At 39.2% G+C, this 21,514-nt stretch overlaps 1 protein-coding gene across 4 annotated transcripts in view; it reads right to left on the bottom strand.

Annotated features, from left to right (window-relative positions):
• The window catches only part of wwox (WW domain containing oxidoreductase), a 734,210-nt gene that overhangs the window by 492,885 nt on the left and 219,811 nt on the right, over positions 1 to 21,514 (bottom strand). For all 4 annotated transcript variants that reach the window (XM_067998151.1, XM_067998152.1, XM_067998153.1 and 1 more), the window contains exon 6: positions 12,864 to 12,952. In XM_067998151.1, coding sequence (XP_067854252.1) covers positions 12,864 to 12,952 — 89 coding nt within the window. The remainder of the gene's footprint in view (positions 1 to 12,863; positions 12,953 to 21,514) is intronic.

Raw genomic sequence — 21,514 nt, 5'->3', positions numbered from 1 at the left:
AGTCTACCGGTTTACAAATACATTTCTTTCTTGCAAGGGAAAAAAATACTTCACTATCATCCAAACCCTATCGCAATAAATACAGTGCCTATAAACAGTGGTTACTTTTTCTAGTGTAATGCAATTGAAAGCAGACAAAAACTTGAGTGTTTTTCCCCCATAAACATGTCTAACAAGATACATAAAAATGAAGATGGCCAAGAACAAACACAAAAGATTCCACCTTTAAGCCATAGTGGACCGAAGGTTTATATGTTAAGAGGGAATTGAATAAAGGTATACCGGTGATCATCAGAAAACAGAAAAAGGTCAATGTACCATTTGAAATTTTTTTTAAAAAAGCATAATTCTAAAACGAGTTAACTAATTTTATTTTACTCTTTTCTAGAACATCTAAAACAAAATTTACTGAACCTTAAGTTATACCTCTGCTTTGTATTTACCTTATCAGTTCATTGCAGACTTGGTTGTGCAGATACATTAACATGCACAAAATACAATAACGCCCAGCTTTCCACAACTGCACAAAAGCGACAATTGTTACCTAACTCCAACAGCAAAAAAACACTTACAAACCTGTCACAACAAGCAACAGCTGCGCCACAATAAAGGTGAATTTTATACATATGCACGTGCATGCACAACTTTGCTTAAAAAGCAATATTCTGAATTAAGAGCCCCTTCAGAAACAATATCCAGTTTGTGGACATTATATAGAGTAGGTGTTAAGACTGCCCAGAACAAGGATTCTGGTGCATCCATTAGGAATTAAAACAGCAATTTTAGACCAGATATAAACACAACCATTACAAGGCAGTCCTGTATTGCTCAGATGCTATCTGACAAATTGTTAGGATAGAAATCTACAGCAATATTATACAGTGCAAAATATCTATAATGGAAACCATTCAGGACGCAAAGAGTTAAGCTACTTTTAATGGCAACACAAAAGTACTTAAAGCATTTTTGGAGAGAATGAAAATCGTCCTTACAAAAGCAAGAAAAAAGTAGTAGTGATAATAAAATAAAAGATGCTGCAAAAACGCAAGTTGTCCAAGAATGTAACACAAATATCTGGGGTTACAGTAAAAATGTATTTAAGCTTCAAAACGACACCAAACAAAATATTATTCCACGAGACAATGATTCCTTGCTGGGGCTCGCCACACTCGTGCATTTCATTTGATACACTGATTTTTTAACGAAACAATTATTAGTCCACCAATGATGTCCTTAAGCATCATTTCTGCTTAACTTGAAGCAATTTTTTTTTAAACCGTACAAATATGCCAGAAATATTAAGAATCAAGTGTTCATTTAATAAGCATTGTGTCTTACCTAAATGATTAAGAATGGGAACAGAAATTCCTTTCAACTGAAAAAATAATAACTGTCTGTTTATATTTCCTCCTACATGGAAAAGGCGACCGTGAGATGCAATTTTACCTTTTGTGTTTCTTTTCCCTGTTTTTATACTTTGTGCCACCAGCATACACATATTTACGTTTCCAGCAAAGAGGGCCAAATTACCCTCTTAATCTTCATCTCGAGGAGAACAAAAAAAATTAAAACAAAAAGCAAAAAGCATTAATAAATATCTGAATCTAATTTGTTTTTAAGCTGAAGGTGAATAAGGTGAATAGAAATGCTTTATTCTTAAGCTACAAAAAATTTATCAGAATTAAGCCTCAATTACAGATGAATGTTGAGTAGGCAAAGTTAATAACAAACATTATTTCAGGTCTCTTGGCAATGCCTGCCACATAGAAAAATAGGCAACATATAACAATTAGCTCCACTCTCACTGCCAGACTTGTCATAAGTGAACAGTCAACGCACTACAACAAATGTAAGTAACAGATTGGTCATTTCTTTCTTCTACAGGGTACATTTCTTTCTCTACTTCAGTGCTCATCAAAGTGGGGAAATATTCTCACAAGGTACATAATTAGACCAGTGTATTCAGCGATCCCCAATGACACTGTTATGAGAGGTGGAGTGCAATTTATTTATTTGAAAATCCCCTTGGCAGTAACCTCTGACACTAAAATAATTTCCCAAGGAAAAACATAGTATATGACTTCAATCAGTCTGAATGTCTGCAAATCGTCAATTGGTCCGTGTGGAGTTCTTTCCTTCTACTCTCGATACTACATCAAAACAACTGCTGTACATACATCTCAGAGATAAATGGCTTCATTTTCTTCAGGATATTCTGTCTTGTTTCCCTTAAAGATGAAATTTATCTTGAAATTCATTGGGTGCACCCTAAAACATAATTTATTTAGTGTTTAATATCAGCACAGCAGTTCTGATGCAAAAGAAGACTATCAAAATGACCTTTAGCTATTATACACTGGAGGCCAGTCTCGTATCAAGTAGTTTCTCCTTCACTTATAACAGTTGTTTATGTCGTATTCCTTCTCTTCTCCTTTGTGGTCAGGTCAAACAGCAAGTTATTTACTAGAAGTGACTAGGCTGAGTATTGACTCTTTCTTTTAAAAAAAACAGATTATATTTCACCTGCAAATGACAAAGATATCACTTTCTTGCCTAGAGATATAGCCTGTAATAGAGTTCAGAAAACCCATGACAGCTGTTCACTGCCATTCACACCTGAAAGACTCCATGTTATGATGAAAATTAATGTTCTTTGACATCCTTTGAGACTTTCTCAGCTGTGGGAATAGCTAATGAAGAAATACAACCTTGCTCGAGTGTTGCACATGTGGAAAAGTTCTGTGGCTTGTGTGTATGTATGGGGGGGGCAATGAAGTTGAGTGGCTTTAATAACTTTACCAATTCTCGCTGTAATAGCTGGCTTTAAATCCAGAAAATACATGGTAATTTGTGACAGAAATACAAACAGTAAACCCTAGCCTAATTGCTCATTTGAATGTAAGCAACTCATGTCAATGTAATTATTTATATACACATAAAAAAGTAGTTGTGCAAAATAATTCATATTTTCTGCTATTATTCAAAAAAGGAACATTTCTCTGGACATCAACTGAAAATAGCACAACCCAGGTACTTATATTTTTTAACCAATGGACTGCAACCAGGAAAACAACTCCAGCTACATTCTGCAATTATAATTGCTTAAACTGTATAGTAACGTAGGTCTTGCTAGAGAGAGTTTCTGAATATTTCCAATAATTAGAACTACATATCCAAAGCAGATGCAATAGTTTCTATGCGCAGTTTTGATTTGCTAGCCTTCGTTATTCTCCAGAACATCTGTTGCAGCACTGCCATATCATAATTTCTCCAAACTCTTGGCAATTAAACGTATTAAAAATGATACCAATATGAACAATTTTTTAATTTCACTGAAATCAAGTGCTTCAGATAATTAACCAACCTATACTTCTCACATATACACTATGCTACCAGAGTTACACAACACATTGAACATTGGGTCTTTGATTATCCAGCACACTTAATATACTTTCAATAAACAAACAGCATAACATCTGAATTGCAATTTAAAAGTAATAGTTTTATTTGAATCCATCTGATGGCTCTTTCAGCTTTGTGAAAAACTAGGACGGTTTCAGTTGAGCATGTTATGCAGCCTATTGATACTGAAGGTGGCAGATGTGCATCAAGGCTATATTTTCTTCTAATTATTATCTATTACAGAAAACAGAGGACCAAACAGTCTCCAAGTACAGATAAGAAAAACTGTGAATGCTGGAAATCTGAACCAAACATAGGAAATGCTGGAAGGTCACATCAGTGAGCTCAGATGAAGGGTTACACCCCAAATATTAACCTACCTGTCTATTCTCTTTAAGATGATGACTTGCCTACTGTGCACTTTTGGCATTTCTTTCAGATTCTGAAAACTGCCAGTTACATAATACAAGAATATCAAGAGAAATTCTAAGACTATTGCTCACCTGTCAACTTGCACCAGTAGACTAATAAACACTAAAATGTCCCAGTTTTCTTGACAAAATACATTTGAAAGAATTACCAGCATCAACAAATTTAAAAGCTCAATTTTCATATTATATTACATATCTACTGAGAGCAACACAAAGACAAGCTTTGAAATGTTTATCTTTTAGATTGAGGTATAACAGTTGAATGCACATTCAAGAAATATCTAATAACCCAGCTTTAAATTCCTGGATAATTACAGGCAGTAAATCATTTGATACTGCACTATAATAAACTCTGATGCATGTTTTAAAATAATCACTCCTGAGCAATTAGGTACTACATTTGTCAGTGTGAGAAGCAGGTCTTAAATTACTAACAGCCGCATGGAACACACGCTCTATAGGATATATAACACACATTATATACTCTTTTATATGCAGTCAAGCGTTCTGAAACATAAGGAATTACTACTAAAATTTTCCCTATAACTTCCCCTCTGCTTTAGGCTGATTGCCTGGATGCATATTTTCATTTCAACACAATTGCCTTCTAGCAGAAATGGAGGAAACAGAGAAAAATACAACTGATGGCTGAAACAATTTTAGCTTTGTTCACAAGAAATTAGCAATCTCTGTACAGCCCTGATCTTCAAGATCATAGCGAAGCAGGATAGTGGCAGCCTTAATGCTCAACGTGTACGGCTTGAAGATGTAAAATGAACATCCCTCCACATTAATGCCCCTGGGACCTGTGTGACAATAGAAGCAGCTGGTTCTACATTAAAATGTGTATCAGACCAGTGAGAGCACCTGGACGGGAGCTGGTGTCCCAACCACTAGGGTGAAAGACTCCCCGACACAGCCAAAAGCACTGATTGACGCCAGGGAGATATCTGCTCGCTACATGAGAAAGGCATAAAAAAATTATTCATCAGAAGGGGTAAACAATGATCTTGTATGCAACCTAAGAGAGCCCACTGGAAAGCCAGATAAAAAAGTACTAAGTCAAGCTCCAGGATGAAGTTGGCCTTTTTCAGTGATTCGTACCCCTCCCCCCCCCCCCCCACCCCCCACTTAATAACTTCCAAGTTGGAGGAAGTTCTCTTGGTTTTGAGGGTGCGATTCCTTAGCTCCCTTGCATACTATAGATTTGGTCTACACAGCTTCAGGGGCATGAGGGAATCTTAACATTACACTATGAAAATTGATCAAACTCCTCCAAGATTATGTTAAAGCTATATGGCCTTCAAGTTTTTAAAAAAACATTAAAGTATTTTAAAAATTGTCTCCAATAGTATTGAAAGTAAACAAATACAATCAGGCATGCTTTTATGCCCGAGATCACAGTCTCCTGGCTGGCAGTGCCTGTCGGCCCAGTCACACCCAGTTAAGTTGATCAACTGCTAAAGAAACAAAACTAAACATTAACATTACCAAAACCCAAATTCATCAGTCACTGCATTTGTTGCATTGGATATCATTCATTCCAGTTTATTTTGCAGGGTAATTTGGTAAATGGGAATTTGAGAGCAAATTTCCCTCCCCCTGTCAATTTAGGGTTATTTTGGAAGATACATATGTAATAAAAATTTCAGCTTCTAGACTCCAAAAATGTTTGCAGAATGGACCACAACTCTTACTTCAAAGCAACGTAATTCAATGTGACTTGCAGGGATAAAGTGGATTTTATTCTACAGTAATACAGTCTAATAAAAAAAGGCTTCAGGAAAGGAAACCAGGACTGAAGTTTCAGATGACATTCAGCATGAAGCAAAAGAGAGCTCTCACCTCGTGTAATAAAAGTCTTTTTTGAACAGAACATATTTCTTTCATCCAAGATTGAAAAGCCACCCCATATTTCTGTCAAAACAGATTTTTTTCCCCTTACTACTTGGCAATGCAACCCCAGGAACTTGCTAATACAATAATTCTGAGGGAACATATTAAAAGCAGCTGAATAAACAAGGCCAACAACTTTTTCACAAAAGATGAATCATACAAGTTTCTTAATAAGAGCAGCTAGGCAATGTATAAATTTGTCCTATTTAAGAATTATGTGCTGTATTACTTCGACCAAACTATCATTTTTTCCACCAGCATTAGCTGCAGATGTGAAAATTTAACAAAAACAATTACAAACGTTAAGCCTCCATTTACAGATCTAACAGTACATCAGTAAAAAGAGACCTACAAACACCATCACCAGCTCTGCAATGGTTCAGAGTGGAGGAACAAAATACAACCAAGCTTTGCACTCCTGGTGACTATCCAGCAACTCTTGTTGGAATGTTCATACACGTGTAAAGGATCAGGCTCAGCAATGATTGCTTGCCCCCACACCAAACCCACTACCACCATGGCTGAATATTCTGCTAGCGCTAACCATCTAAGTTATGTCAGGAGGCTTTTCTTTTCACATAGCATCAATGACCCCTGGAACAGCTTGCTGGCTCGCACAGTGAGCGCAGATTCACCGCAAACATTCAAAAGGGAGTTGAACGAATTCCTGGCAGACTCATATAGGATCATAGGAGCACGTATAGGCCACTCAGTCCCTCAAGCCTGTTTCCCCCATTCAATTTGATCATGGCTGATCTGTACCTCAACTCCATTTATCCACAAATGCTCCATATCCCTTGCTACCCTTATCCAACAAAAATCTATTTCAGTCTTGAAAATTTCAATTGACCCAGCATTCACAGTTTTTTGGGGAGACAATTCCAGATTTCCATTAGCCTTAGTGTGAAAAAGTGCTTCCTGATTTCACTCCTAAATAGCCTAGCTCTAATTTTAAGCTATGCCCTCATGTTCTGGATTCCCCCACCAGAGGAAATTGTTTCTCTGTATCTACCCTATTAAAACCCATTATCTTTTTCGATTAGATCACCTCTTAACCTTCTAAACTCAAGGGAATACAAGCCAAGTTTATGCAACATGCCCTCATAGCTTAACCCTTTAAGCCCTGGTATAATTCTGGTGAATCTGCCCTATACCCCCCTCCAAGGCGAATATATCTTTCCTGAGGTTCGGTGCTCAAAACTGAATGCAGTACTCCAAAGCTATGTACAACCGAAGCATCACATCCTCACTTTTGAATTATGACCTCCTTGAGATAAAGGCCAACATTCCATTAGCTTTTTGATTACTTTTTGTACCTGTGCAATAGCTTTTACTCATTTGTGTACGTGGACACCGAAATCCCTTTGCTCCTCCACAGCTCCTAGTCTCTCACCATGAGGAAAAAATTCCAATTTGTCTTTCTCCGATCCGAAGTGGATGACCTCACATTTCCCAATATTGAACTCGATCTGCTATAGTTTTTCTCACTCACTTAGTCTGTCTATGTTTTTTAACTTCCTGCACCGATCTACACAATTTACTATACCCTGACTTGGCGCCATCTGCAAACTTGGATGTGTAACTCTCTATTCCTCTACCCAAGTCATTAACACATATGGTAAAAAGCTGGGATCCCAGTAAAGATTCCTGGGGGACATGCTTGTCACATCTTGCCAATCAGAGAACATTCCCTTTATCTCTACTCCGTCTACTACCTCCCAACCAATACCAACCCATGCGGAATCTTATCAAATGCCTTCTGGAAGTAACATACAGACAACATTGACAGACACTCCCCTATCCACCACGCTAGTGACCTCCTCAAAAAATTCAACTAGATTAGTCAGAAATGACCTACCCTTCCAAAATCGATACTGACTCTCTTGGATCAGTTCATACTTGTTCAAGTGCTCAACTACTCTGTCTCTCATGATTGGTTCCAATAACTTCCCCATAATTGATGTTAAACTGATAGGTCTTTAGTTACCTGGTTTCTTCCTCTCTCCCTTCGACAAGAATGGAACGACGTTTGCAATTTTCCAATCCAAAAGCACAATTCCTGAATTTAGAGAACTTTGGAAAATTATGACTAATGCACCTACAAATTCCTGAGATATTTCTTTTAATAACCTGGGGTTGCAATCATCAGGTCCTGGGGGTTTGTCCATCTTAAGTCCTATTATTTTCTCCATTACCATTTTTTAAGTTATATTTAATTCACTTAAATTCCTCCCCTTGTCTTATTTTTAGATTCCCTTGCACTGCTGGTATTTTCTTCTCTTCTTCCACTGCTAAAATAGATATAAAGTATTCATTTAACAAGTCTTGCTTATTATCCATTGTCTTGCCTAATACAGCAAAATGGCAGACAAAATAGTGTTATAAACTATGCTCCAATGACAGTAAGCGATACGTAAATCTGATAAGTAAAAATGCACACTATGAAGTCAATCCGGATTCAACTTATCTGAAACCATGCACCCATTACTCACAGTGGACACTACCAGAAAAACATCACCACTAAGACATGTAAAATATTCCTGTGTAGTTCTGAAGCCATACTTGTTAGGGGTGTAAACTGAAACTCTCAACATCTTTATTTGCTCCATCAGTTTCATAATGTATGGGGATGGTTATGCAGAGAACATACATATGACCAAAATGACTTCAAATTGTGAACAAGCAGCAGATAGATCACTCACTTGCATGTTTTAAGCAGTTATACAACAACCTGATGGCACACTAAACGTTAAAATAGAAAGCAACAAACTAATGCGCAAGATTGGAACTGCGTGTTACATAAAACAAGCTCAAAACTTTAATCCAAATATTTTTAACAAAATTAGCTCCTTGTTTCTTGTATGAACAAAATACACAAAAGGGAGCAGTGGGCTAGCCAGAATGCAACTAACAGCTCAACTCCCAACTCAATTCTCATTTGCAAATTATTAGGCAGCTGCCCGCCACTTTGCACCCCTTCAGCCCACTACTGCCCCACTAACTAGGCGTCTCTTACGGCCACTACTTCTTCTGCTAGGGTATCGACTGCACATTATTAAACTCCAGCTTCCTTCAGAGAAATGCACAAGCTTATAGGAAATTATTACTGTCGTAGCATGTGGCAATGCTGAGTAGAAAACAGTGCCTGGAGTCATACCAACCACTGTACGCTTGAACCTTTAACTTTAGAAGCCCACTGTGAATATTCAATTTAATAAGACTTTTCCCCCTCTATCCTTTTCTTAATAGGTCACAATAAATCCTGCAAAACATAATTATTTCTTTCAAAATGTAGCTCCCATTTCATTTAGCCCTCTGACAGATACAGATACTTTATAGACTTTTTTAAAATTACAAGCCATGATCGTATGTCACTTTATTGCGCAAAGTATTAAGAAAATTATTTTTATACTACACGTGTGAATAGAAGAGCAGTGGTTTATTTCTCTGTCAGGACCACTTTCAGACAAATGATTGTGCCATGTGTACTGTCCTTTAGGTATTACCCACAGAGCTGCTGTTTAATATATGTAATTTTATTACATTATTTTAATAGGCCACAGTAACTCAATAACTTGTTGCACTGCATTTTTGCTTAAAAATAATTCCTTATAGGAATATCAAATAATACAACTAATTATTTTAACTTCCCGTGTCCAGTGCCTCTCAAGAAATATATCACAAACAGACCACATAAAAATAAGCTGGTTTAAAATAAAGTGAATTGTGCATATGAAATGTACAGTTGTGCAAGTTCTTAAAAATCCAACATTTTGCAGATTGTCATTGGGTTTTTGCTACTGTAACCAACCATATAAAATATTAAACAGAATCCCTGCATCTGTGCCCAGCCATTATCACCAGCATAAACTACAATCAATCTATGTTTTCAGGAGTCATATACCTAGCAACATTATAGTGAGAGGCTTGTTACACGGGGGAGTGCAGGCAATATGTTTATTTTGGTTTTCTGTTAGTAAACCAGCTATAAACAAACAAGCATTGTTTTAGGAGCTGTGGTTTACCAGGGTGCATTACAGTGAGAGACTGGTGTAGCATTACAGTTAAATCCTGATAAACTAACCAGCCAAGAAATGTTCTGCTTGGGTCAGAAGTTATACGACAAACTGCAGATTAAAAATGAGCAATTTGTAAGTCTTTCAGTGGCAGCCCATTTAGATCTGTTCAGTAATGCAAACTGAAGATAAACAGAATATGTAACAAAGTATATTTTATGTAAAGTTCTAATGAATCCTATCAGTTGGCACGGGATGGACTATATTTAGTGTGATTATTAAAAACGTCATTCTTAAGAATTATAAGCTTCAGAAATTGTACATAATGATAGGAAAGTTTTTTTTATGCATTCCATTTTTTTTCCTGGTTGAAATCTGAGGTACTGGCTCAGTTGGTAGCACTCTCACCTGAGTCAGAAGATTGTGGTTCAAGTCCCACTCCAGAGACTTGAGCACAAAATCTAGGCTGACACTCCAATGCCGTACTAAGAGAGTGCTACGCTGTCGGAAGTGCCATGTTTCGGATGAGACGTTAAACCGAGGCGCCATCCGCCCTCTCAGATGGACGTAAAAGATCCCATGGCACTATTCTGAAGATGTGGAGATGCCGGTGATGGACTGGGGTGGACAAATGTAAGGAATCTTACAACACCAGGTTATAGTCCAACAATTTTGGACTATAACCTGGTGTTGTAAGATTCCTTACACTATTTTTCACATCATTCACCTGACGAAGGAGGAAGCCTCCGAAAGCTTGTGAATTTAAAATAAAATTGCTGGACTATAACTTGGTGTTGTAAAATTGTTTACAATTATTCTGAAGAGGAGCAGGGGCATTATCCCCGGTACCCTGGCCAATATTTATCCCTCAACCAACACCACTAAAACAGATTATCTGGTCAATATCACATTTGTGGGGCCTTGCTGTGTGCAAATTAGCTACCACATTTCCTACATTCCAACACTTCAAAAGTACTTCATTGGTTGTAAAGCGCTTTGGGGCATTCTGAAGTCGTGAAAGGCGCTATGCAAGTCTGTCTTTCTTCAGGATGTACAAAGCCTCTATTAAAACTAATCAGCATGTTGTTCCATTTTTTTTCTCAATGTATGTCAAAAGATTTATGATTATATAGGAAAAAAACTTGGAATGGAGAACAGCAGTGGATGTACTCACATCTACAATGTCGATGCTTTATTGCATTCTAACATAGTTATCCCTTGTCCTCCCCTCAACATGTGTATCCCGTGGACACTTACAGCAACACCTTAACAACTTGCCGTGGCATTGCAGCTGGCTCCTTCTCCGTTATTTATTCTTGTTTTTCTCCCATTTTAAGATTATTCCATTGATCTTAGTACAGTGTTTAGATTTTATTCTCAGGCACACATTGATTCTATTATTTCAAATTGTGCACACAGAACTTTGACAACCAGACTAAGTTCTCAATTGTGCTCAAATGGAGCTGTCTAATAAGCAGGCTTTATTTTATATACATTTTAAATTTTCCTTTAATCCCCAATACAAGTTCTTTTGTCTCAAGTTCCTTTTGCCTAACCAAGAGATATAAACCAGACACACTACTTGTGAATGTTGATTTAACAAAACATAAACTGTTCATGTTTGGCAGCGTAACTCATGATCACTGAGTGACCTTGGCCCATTATTTCATGTTTTATTTTACAGTAAATCATCCATCCGTCCACATCTCACAGAGTATGCGTACAAACATTTATTAAATCAGGAACTTCCACTGGATCTAGTTTCAGAGTCACACATTGGGTTGTTTCTACACCCTCTCTCCAACCATTCCTGCTGCCTTTGACAATCCAAAGTATTGCTGTTATTGAATCAGGAATTGATGTAAATGGTAAGCTCAGCTACATAGTACTTTATTTATTAATTTTTAAAAAAAATTCCCAGCAGATGTTCTCGCCTGCCCTTTCCTGAAGCTGTTGACTACTTGTTGGGGGGTCTGATTCCATTGGTGTTGGTCATCTTACAGGACATCGCCCAAGTGGCTTTTCTTCTTGTAAAATTTTCAAGGTGAGTGTCGGCAGGCTATTCAACCAGGGAAGCATTACAACCAAGCCTGCATGTCCAGCAGGGACAGTGATCCAGGGAAGCAACTGTGACTGATTTTTCCCTTCCTCACCCACAGGGATTGAATCCCAGCTGGGATTAGCTAACTCACCACACATCAGGGATCAAACCCAGTACCTTCCTAGTCTGTACAGCTCAGCTACTCACCAGATAAACTGGCCTAGCCACTGGGGGAGGTTAGTTATTTTTTCTTAATGAATTTTATTTTCTAGGTGAGGAATGTCAGTGTGGGAAATTAAACATTTTTCCAATTTTGCACCTAATGGCAGCAGAACAGTTCTAGCAAATTCTAGGCGAAGCTGATCCCAAACTTCCCCATTATGTACATTCACCTCAATCTAATAATCCCCCTACTGCACTGCTGCGATCTTTCCATTCCTTTGCCAGTTAGCCTTACACCAGGTGTGATATGTAACATGTTAATGTATAATTAAGGTTATATTAGGTATTTGGTTGAGATGTGTCACACTTTTCTTTCAGGTCCTTTGGAGCAACCTTAGAGAGGAGGCCAACATGAAGTGAGTCTGAAATGAACTCAGACCCAGGTCCTAGACTGAAAGACTCGTGCTCTAAACCTATGGTTATCCACGCTTTTGTAGCCGGCCACATCAGTGCCCATCATGAAACCTGGGGGCTACATATAAGAGGAGAAGCCGATGTTTCCATTAATTTGCATATATCTCGAGTTGCTGGTGTGACCAGATCTTGGTGTTCTGAGTTAGGATTTATCCACCACGAGCTAACAGTTCTAAAAATAGTCCTATGCAAACCTCCAGGCCCACCAAATTTGAACGGGATAAGCCTGCATATGGCTACAGATTGGAAGCAACTGCTCTAGCCTACTACTTTACCAACTCACACAAAAAGTGACCTATCAAGTGCAGTAAGCCATTTATAAGTAATTTTGGTGGGGATGGGGTTGGGGGGGGGGGGGCGAGGAGGTGGTAGGTCCATCTACAAAATATAATGAAAATCTAAAGTTTTACAACATAAATGCTATTTTTTATGTCTACTTACAAGTTTCTAGCCTTGTAGGTTTCTGCAAACTGCTGCACACTTCGCAGGGAAGACAAATCCAGGGTCATAGCTTCTACCTTGGCTTTATGCTGAAATAAAGCACAAATGAACAATGTAACAAATCAGACTCGTCAATGGCCAAAGTTCATTCAAGTATTAAAAACAACAGAGTGCATTATGGGTTAGCCTGAATCACAAATGAATAGCTGAATGCATTTTTCAACAAAAAAGAACATTCTTGTAAAGCAGAGTATAAGTGAAATGGCACAATAAAACAAACACTTGGCTATACAGCTTGTGAAATAGAACACAGACTACTCTGGGCTGCTTAGGTGACAATCTTGATGAGGCAGTTTGGCAGTTGTAAATTATAAGTTTTGTGCTCTTGCTCAATCCATTTATCAAGCGTTTTTGTGCTTGGCAATGTGTTCGTTTCATGCCACTCCGAGCTTGTTTATAGTAAGACTACCAGTTGAGTTATTTGGGTATAAGGCAATTTGCTGAAGTGATTCCAGCAATCTGAGTTGTGAGCTGCTGTGTAAATACAAATTTGGAGCGCAACCCAGCAAAAGGAAGAAGTGCACTTAAGAAAGTTAACACAAAACAAAATAACTGCTCTTAAAAGCTTTTCTGAAGTACAGCATGTAATGCATTCCTCCTTAAATGGATAATATTACGGATGTTCATAAAAAGATGGGTAGGTGAGAATGGTGTTCAAATCCACAGTAAATGCAGTTTTATTGAACCTTGGAGCAGCCTATCGTTATTCGTAAATACCCTGCATTTTCTGTTCAACCATAAAGCTCTTTCTTAAAAAAAAGTTATTTTCACAGGTGAAAACTGATTTACATTCTTGCTAAAAGCTTTGTCATGGTTTTTATCCCATATCATAAATCTTAAATCCATTATTAATGATATTGTGGAAATACAGATTACACAAAGGATACAGTCTCAGTAGCTGAAGTTTAAAAATGATACTGGACATCCAATAGCACTCGGCTGTTAATTGGGGCACTCCCATTTCCCTAGCTTCAGCTAAGTTGTCTGAAAAAGGGAAGGAAAATGACCGAGATGGAGAGGGAAGGGAGATAATCTATTGAATAAATTTAAAAAAAATACATGAGCCGATTATTTTCCACCATAATTTGTTTTTGTAAATCATTTCCTCCCCAAAAAGAAATTTTATTTTATACCATGTTTTGTCCATAAACACATTTTTGATCATAAAATATCAATTTTAATGATCAAAACCCACTATTCATAAAGCAGCATTCATCAGCCCAAGCAAGGGAGAGTAATATTGTATATGATACTTATTTAACTTAAATTATTTTGAGGCCAAGCAGCTCTGATGGATAACAAAAGCTTCTTTTCATGTCACTTTTTACAAAGTGTGCCAGCTCAAAATAGGGCAACTCATAGTATAAAGTTCTTGTGTTTTTGAAACGCAATTAAGTTAAAAGCTAAATCTAGGAAAAACATAAAAATATTTTTCTCGGGCAGCTACAGTATTAATGATAATGTGATTGACTGGGCCACCACTTCGGTTGTTCCGTTAAATAAAATTCTGATTTCCCATCAATGCAAGTTTTATATTTAGGGTGATGCTCTGGCAAAGAGGTTATGTCCTAAATCAAAAATAATTTCCTCCCCAACATTAACTCTTTGAAATATACGTCAGCATTCTCTTGCAATAAATTATTTTTTGTCAAATTTGTAATTTTATCAGATGCAATTAATTAATTGCCCACAGTGTAACAAAGTACTTCATACAGACAGCACAGCAATTTATACCCTGTGATCAGCTTGATATAGTGGCAGAATAATGAAAAAAAGATGGAAGTGTTTTAGTCTATTTTTAGCTTGGCAGCAGTCCCATTTAACTCAGTCACAAGACAACTTGCATTTACATAGCGCCTTTAATGTAGTAAAAACGTCCCACGGTGACATTAGGAACATAGAAATAGGAGTAGACCATTCAGCCATTCAATGAAATCATGACTGATCTGTATCCTAATTCCATTTACATGCCTTGGCTCCATATCTTTTAATATCCTTGGTTAGCAAAAATCTATCGATCTGAGATTTAAAATTAGCTAGCATTAACTTCTTTTTGTGGGAGAGCTCCGAATTCCTACCATTGTTTGCATGAAGTGTTTCCTAACTTCTCTCCTCAATGGCCTGGCTCTGATTTTAAGGTTATGTCCCCTTGTCTTAGACTACCCCACCAGCGGAAAATGTTTCTCTCTATCTACCCTATCAATTCCTTTCAAAATCCTAAAAACCTCAATCAAGTCATCCCTTAACCTTCTATATTCCAGGGAATACGAGCCAGGTTTATGTAATCTCTCCTCATAATCTAACCCATGGAGCCCTGGTAACCTTCTGGTGAATCCATGCTGCACTCCTTCCAAGGCCAATATATCCTTTCTAAGGTGCATTTCCACAGGGGTTCTCCCTCTTGTCTGCCATGACTTTGGCGGAAGAGCTGCAAAAAGCCTGGAAAAACAGCATGAACGCCATTTACATCGCTTTTCCGAGATTTTCGTGGCTCTTCCTCAGAAGTTACAGCAGTCCAGCGGGAGAACACGAGCAGAAATTTACCTCAGAGTTTAAAAAACAATTGCAGCCAGAATCAGGTTGCCAGCCTAATTCAACACAAATGTTATGAGTATTTGTTGGCTTGAGTGGAGGAATCAAGCCACACACAAACAACAATGTGTTTAATTATGTGTATGACTGGCAGTTACTTTTGATTTTAGCTACAACTATTGAGAGTATTTACGAGCCAAAACAGCTGAAATCTGGGTCTCAGTTGAAACCTTCAGAGTTCAGTTAGGCTAGTTTAGTCCCTGTAGTTCAAAAGATTTCAAGAATCGATTATAAGGAAGAAACTGAAGGATTACTTTTATGAAAATAACCTACTAAATGACAACTAACAGTTTGAGAAGGACAAATCCTGTCCCAACAACCACTGACTTTTTTTTTGAGAAAGTGACATTTCGAGGACAAGTTGGAAAGCCATACGATGTAGTAGTGCGCCTGGACTTCCAGAAAGCTTTTGATGAAGTCTTGCATGAGAGGATATTACACAAGCTTAAGACAGCAGGTATCCTAAGTAAAACTTGGACGTGGTTGAGGAATTAGCAAAAAGAAAGGAAGCAAAGTACTAGTTAGGGGAGTGATGTCGGCAAGGCAGATGTACTGAGATGAGCGCACCAGGGTTCCGATTGTTTCTAACTTACATAAATAGTCTGGATTTAGAAGCACAATATAAGTTGGCCAAATTCACAGTGGATATAAAATTAGGTAGTCAATAGGACTGAACAAGATCTGCAAGTGGGCAAATGGGCAAATTGACGGCAGCTGAAATTTAATACAGATAAGTGCAAGTTGTTGTACATCGGAAGAAAAAATAAATCTCATATACTTACTCAAAGAATAGAAAAGAATAATACTGAGCATGATTTCAAGTTAATCCACAATGGAACATAGGTACAAACTCATAAAAGAGCAGATTTGAGAAAGCACTTCTTCACAAATAGAATGATTAATATCTGGGATGGTCTTCCAGCTAGGGTGGTGGGGGCAAACACTCCAGAATCTTTCAAAAGACAGTACAAAGCTGTGGTGGTAGGCCATAGGTTGCTAGGGAAGGATGAGCTACAAGGGCTGAGTGGTTTCCCTCACCTTTCAAGTGTAATATGTGAGTTGGTAGCATTCTCACCTCCGAGTCAGAAGGCTGTGGGTTCAAATTACACTCTAGGAGTCATACTTCAGTGCAGTGCAGAGGGAGAGCTGCATTGTCAGTGGTGCTGTCTTTCAGAAAAGATGTTAAATCGAGGCCCTGTGCTCTTGTTCCACCCATGTGGGTGGACATAAAAGATTTCATGATCAACAATTCTCCCTCAACCAACACCGCCAAAAACAGATTGAGTGCTCATTCATCTCATTTGATATTTGTGGGATCTTGCTGTGTGCCAATTTGCTGCCACATTTGTTAAACTGACAACAATGACTGCACTTCAAAAGTCATTTGTCAAGTACTTTGGGGCATCCTGAGAAGATGATAAAGTGCGATAAGAATGCAAGTTTTTTCTGTCTTTCTTACCTTTGTGATCACATTTAAACAAGTCAAAAAGAATTCAGCACTTGATGAGTTAATTATCTACATAAATTATAGGTTTGATACAATATAATATCCATGTATGTTTAAAATATTCTAAAGCAAGTTTGGTATTGAAGAGTTAAAATGCCCACGTCACACTTTGATCACTCCTAGGAGCTACCAGGCAAGAACATTCTTCCAAATCTAACACTCAATTATCAATTGCAAAAGAAGCAGTGACTGAAGGCAAATACGAGAAGGTTATTTTGTTGGCACTACAGGCCCAAATTGTTCCTTCTTGCTATTACAAGCCTATGTTTCTCAACTCCAAAGTGCTTTTGTCTCTTATTATTGTACATTTAACAGAAGTGCACGCTTTAATGCAGGAAACTTGTGGTCTCATGGAGCAGAACTGCCAGGAGTTAACAAGTACACTTTAACAGAGCTAATCAAACATACTAGTCCCTGTACCCCATCCCAGCATATGTAACTCCAACTGTAAAATGTTCTCTACAGTTGTACTCTAAATAAAGACTCGACTTCATTAACTTGATACCATTCAGAACTATATGCAGCAAAAAACATGCAGTTGGGAATAATGCATGAAACCACCCATCCAGAGGAAGCTTCCACTCCTCTCTTAGCTACAAGACGTTAGATGACTTTATTAATAATCTTAAGATTTATGTAATGTTCAACTCTAGGGCAAGGAAGGTTGGACTAATTCTCCAATGAGGTGTGCAAGAAATGTTGAGGTAACCCACTGAAACAATATAAAGATAGTTGACAAATACTACTATTATGAGCACTTCAGGCAAGGATATATAGTCCCCACTGCTTACAGCGGGCACGTTGGCGTTAACAGGATTAGCCACTGTTAGCGTTAGATGGTGTGTCATCTTTTACAGGGACTAAGGCCTTGCTCACTAACAGAGCAGCGAGAGCAGTGAACAGGGAGCACACACTCACCCTCATCACCTGGCACTACTCCCTGCCCATTTGGAACACTCTCGCAGGCAGGCACTACTTGTTGTGTGGCACTACCACCATGCTAAATGGGACAGATTTAGAACAGATCTAGCAGCTCAAAACTGGGCATCCATGAGGTGCTGTGGGCCATCAGCAGCAGCAGATTTGTATTCCAGCACAATCTGTAACCTCATGGCCCGGCATATTCCTCACTCTACCATTACCAACAAGCTAGGGGATCAACCCTGGTTCAATGAGGAGTGCAGAAGAGCATGCCAGGAGCAGCACCAGGCGTACCTAAAAATGAGGTGCCAACCTGGTGAAGCTACAACACAGGACCATATGCATGCTAAACAGCTGAAGCAACATGCTATAGACAGAGCTAAGCGATTCCACAACCAATGGATTGGATCAAAGCTCTGCAGTCCTGCCACATCCAGTCGTGAATGGTGGTGGACAATTAAATAACTAACGGAAGGAGGAGGCTCCGTGAATATCCCGATCCTCAATGATGGCAGAGTCCAGCACGTGAGTGTAAAAGACGAGGCTGAAGCGTTTGCAAACATCTTCAGCCAGAAGTGCCGAGTGGATGATCCATCTCGGTCGCCTCCCAATATCCCCACCATCATAGAAGCCAATCTTCAGCCAATTCGATTCACTCCACATGATATCAAGAAACGACTGAGAGCACTGGATACAGCAAAGGCTATGGGCCCCAACAACATCCTGGCTGTAGTTTTGAAGACATGCTCCAGAACTAGCTGTGCCTCTAGCCAAACTGTTCCAGTACAGCTACAACACTGGCATCTACCCGACAATGTGGAAAATTGCCCATGTATGTCCTGTCCACAAAAAGCAGGACAAATCCAATCCGGCCAATTACCACCCCATCAGTCTACTCTCAATCATCAGCAAAGTGATGGAAGGTGTCATCGACAGTGCTATCAAGCGCCACTTACTCACCAATAACCTGCTCACTGATTCTCAGTTTGGGTTCAGCCAGGGCCACTCTGCTCCAGACCTCATTACAGCCTTGGTCCAAATATGGACAAAAGAGCTGAATTCCAGAGGTGAGGTGATAGTGACTGCCCTTGACATCATGGCAGCATTTGACCAAGGAGCCCTAGTAAAATTGAAGTCAATGGGAATCAGGGGGAAAACTCTCCAGTGGCTGGAGTCATACCTAGCACCAAGGAAGATGGTAGCGGTTGTTGGAGACCAATCATTTCAGCCCCATGACATTGCTGCAGGAGTTCCTCAGGGCAGTGACGTAGGCCCAACCATCTTCAGCTGCTTCATCAATGACCTTCCCTCCATCATAAGGTCAGTAACGGGGATGTTCACTGATGATTGCACAGTGTTCAGTTCCATTCGCAACCCCTCAGCAAGACCTGGAGAACATGCAGGCTTGGGCTGATAAGTGGCAAGTAACATTCGCACCAGACAAGTGCCAGGCAATGACCATCTCTGACAAGAGAGTGTCTAACCACCTCCCCTTGACATTCAACGGCATTACCATCACCGAATCCCCCCACCATCAACATCCTGGGAGTCACCATTGACCAGAAATTTAACTGGACCAGCCACATAAATACTGTGGCTACAAGAGCAGGTCGGAGGCTGGGTATTCTGCGGCGAGTGACTCACCTCCTGACTCCCCAAAGCCTTTCCACCATCAACAAGGCACAAGTCAGGAGTGTGATGGAATATTCTCCATTTGCCTGGATGAGTGCAGCTCCAACAACACTCAAATAGCTTGACACCATCCATGACAAAGCAGCCCGCTTGATTGCCACCCCATCCACCACCCTAAACATTCACTCCTTTCACCACCGGCGCACTGTGGCTGCAGTATGTACCATTCACAGGATGCACTGCAGCAACTAGCCAAGGTTCCTTCAACAACACCTCCCAAACCCACGACCTCTACCACCTAGAAGGACGAGGGCAGCAGGCACATGGGAACAACACCACCTGCACGTTCCCCTCCACGTCACACATCATATAAATATATTGCCATTCCTTCATCACTGCTGGGTCAAAATCCTGGAACTCCCTACCTAACAGCACTGTGGTAGAACCTTCACCACACGGACTGCAGCGGTTCAAAAAGGCGGCTCATCACCACCTTCTCAAGAGCAATTAGGGATGGGCAATAAACGCTTGCCATGACGCCCACATCCCATGAACGAATTTTTAAAAACTCCACGCCCGTTGGTTTATGCATCTTCCCTTCTCTCCAAAGTGAACGCGTACTGCCCTGTTTTGACTACGTCCCTCCAGAACTGATCACCCTGTTCATCTCCAACATCGGGGGAAACACCACCTCCTACACCTACCAGCAGATGAGTGACTTCTACAACACTGATGACCACCCAATCTAACTTAATAAAACCCACTGAGATCCGAAAAAAAAGACACAGAATGATCCATGGAGGGATCTAAATACAAGTAGAGTATGATAACGAGGTGGGAAAAACTTACTGAACTGCCCGATATAGCTGGCCTGCTTAATGTGTTGTAAGTGCTGTCTTTGTAATTGTCTTCAGTGGAAATGGCACATTGTTAGTCCCATTTGCCCAATATAGACCGTTGCCTGCTATAAGCATGGACGATGAAATTGGTGGGGACCACTTGTTTCCTGTACACTTAGCAGAAGTAGATAGGATACCTGTGCGCAGGAATTAGTTTGACACGCTGAAGTGCAGCACACAGGTAAATGGACAATAAATGTTCACATTCAAAGACAAAGCACTGACTAGAAATCACACAATGCTTGCCACCTTAAATAATATGCCGCATTTTTTAAAAATGTTGTATTTTCATCTGTCTTGGTATTATTCTATGATTGAAAAAATCTCATCAGTTAGCCATACTGCCAAAAACTTAATCTTCCGATAAAGCTAGAAGTCATGGCCTAGTCTTGCTGCCTGGCAATGCAGTCATGTGCTATAACTACACACAACATTAATCCTTCGCACACTAACAGATGCTGGCAGGATTTTAGGTCGAAATGTATTTATAAAATGACAAATTATGTTTTGTGTTGTATGTAGACAGCAATAGAGCCCACAAATAAGCTGATAAATGTCAACTACACTTTACCACAAACAGTTTATTTTTATTACGGTATAACCATAAATGTTCTTCAAGCTGGACTGAAGATTTATTTAGTGTAGGAAGAAAACAAGATTACATTTGACATAAAGCAATATGTGCCATATCACTGGTGTTCTGGGCAGCATGCCCTCCTGGGAACCAGTGATGCAGTGCTAGACTAACAAAGCTGCTGTCTGCTGCAATATGCACTAAGCTATGTTTTCTGAGATACCAAAAACATACATTAAATTAATACAGATCTGATTAACTCCAAAAGGCAGCAGTTTGTTTCACTATATTATGTAAAATTTACTATAAACAGTAACAATGATTATCCAAATACAGAGGCTGATCTTTTAGGGACCAATACCAAATGACCTGTCATTTATCACAAGGCAATCTTCGCTCATGCATGAAAATTACTACAATATCTGACAGTACAAGACCAGAGCATAGATAAACAGTATTTAGCCCT

Source organism: Heptranchias perlo, chromosome 16 (genome assembly GCF_035084215.1).
Source record: "Heptranchias perlo isolate sHepPer1 chromosome 16, sHepPer1.hap1, whole genome shotgun sequence".
NCBI classification, from domain to species: domain Eukaryota; kingdom Metazoa; phylum Chordata; class Chondrichthyes; order Hexanchiformes; family Hexanchidae; genus Heptranchias; species Heptranchias perlo.
This window is presented reverse-complemented; position numbering and strand designations above follow the sequence as displayed.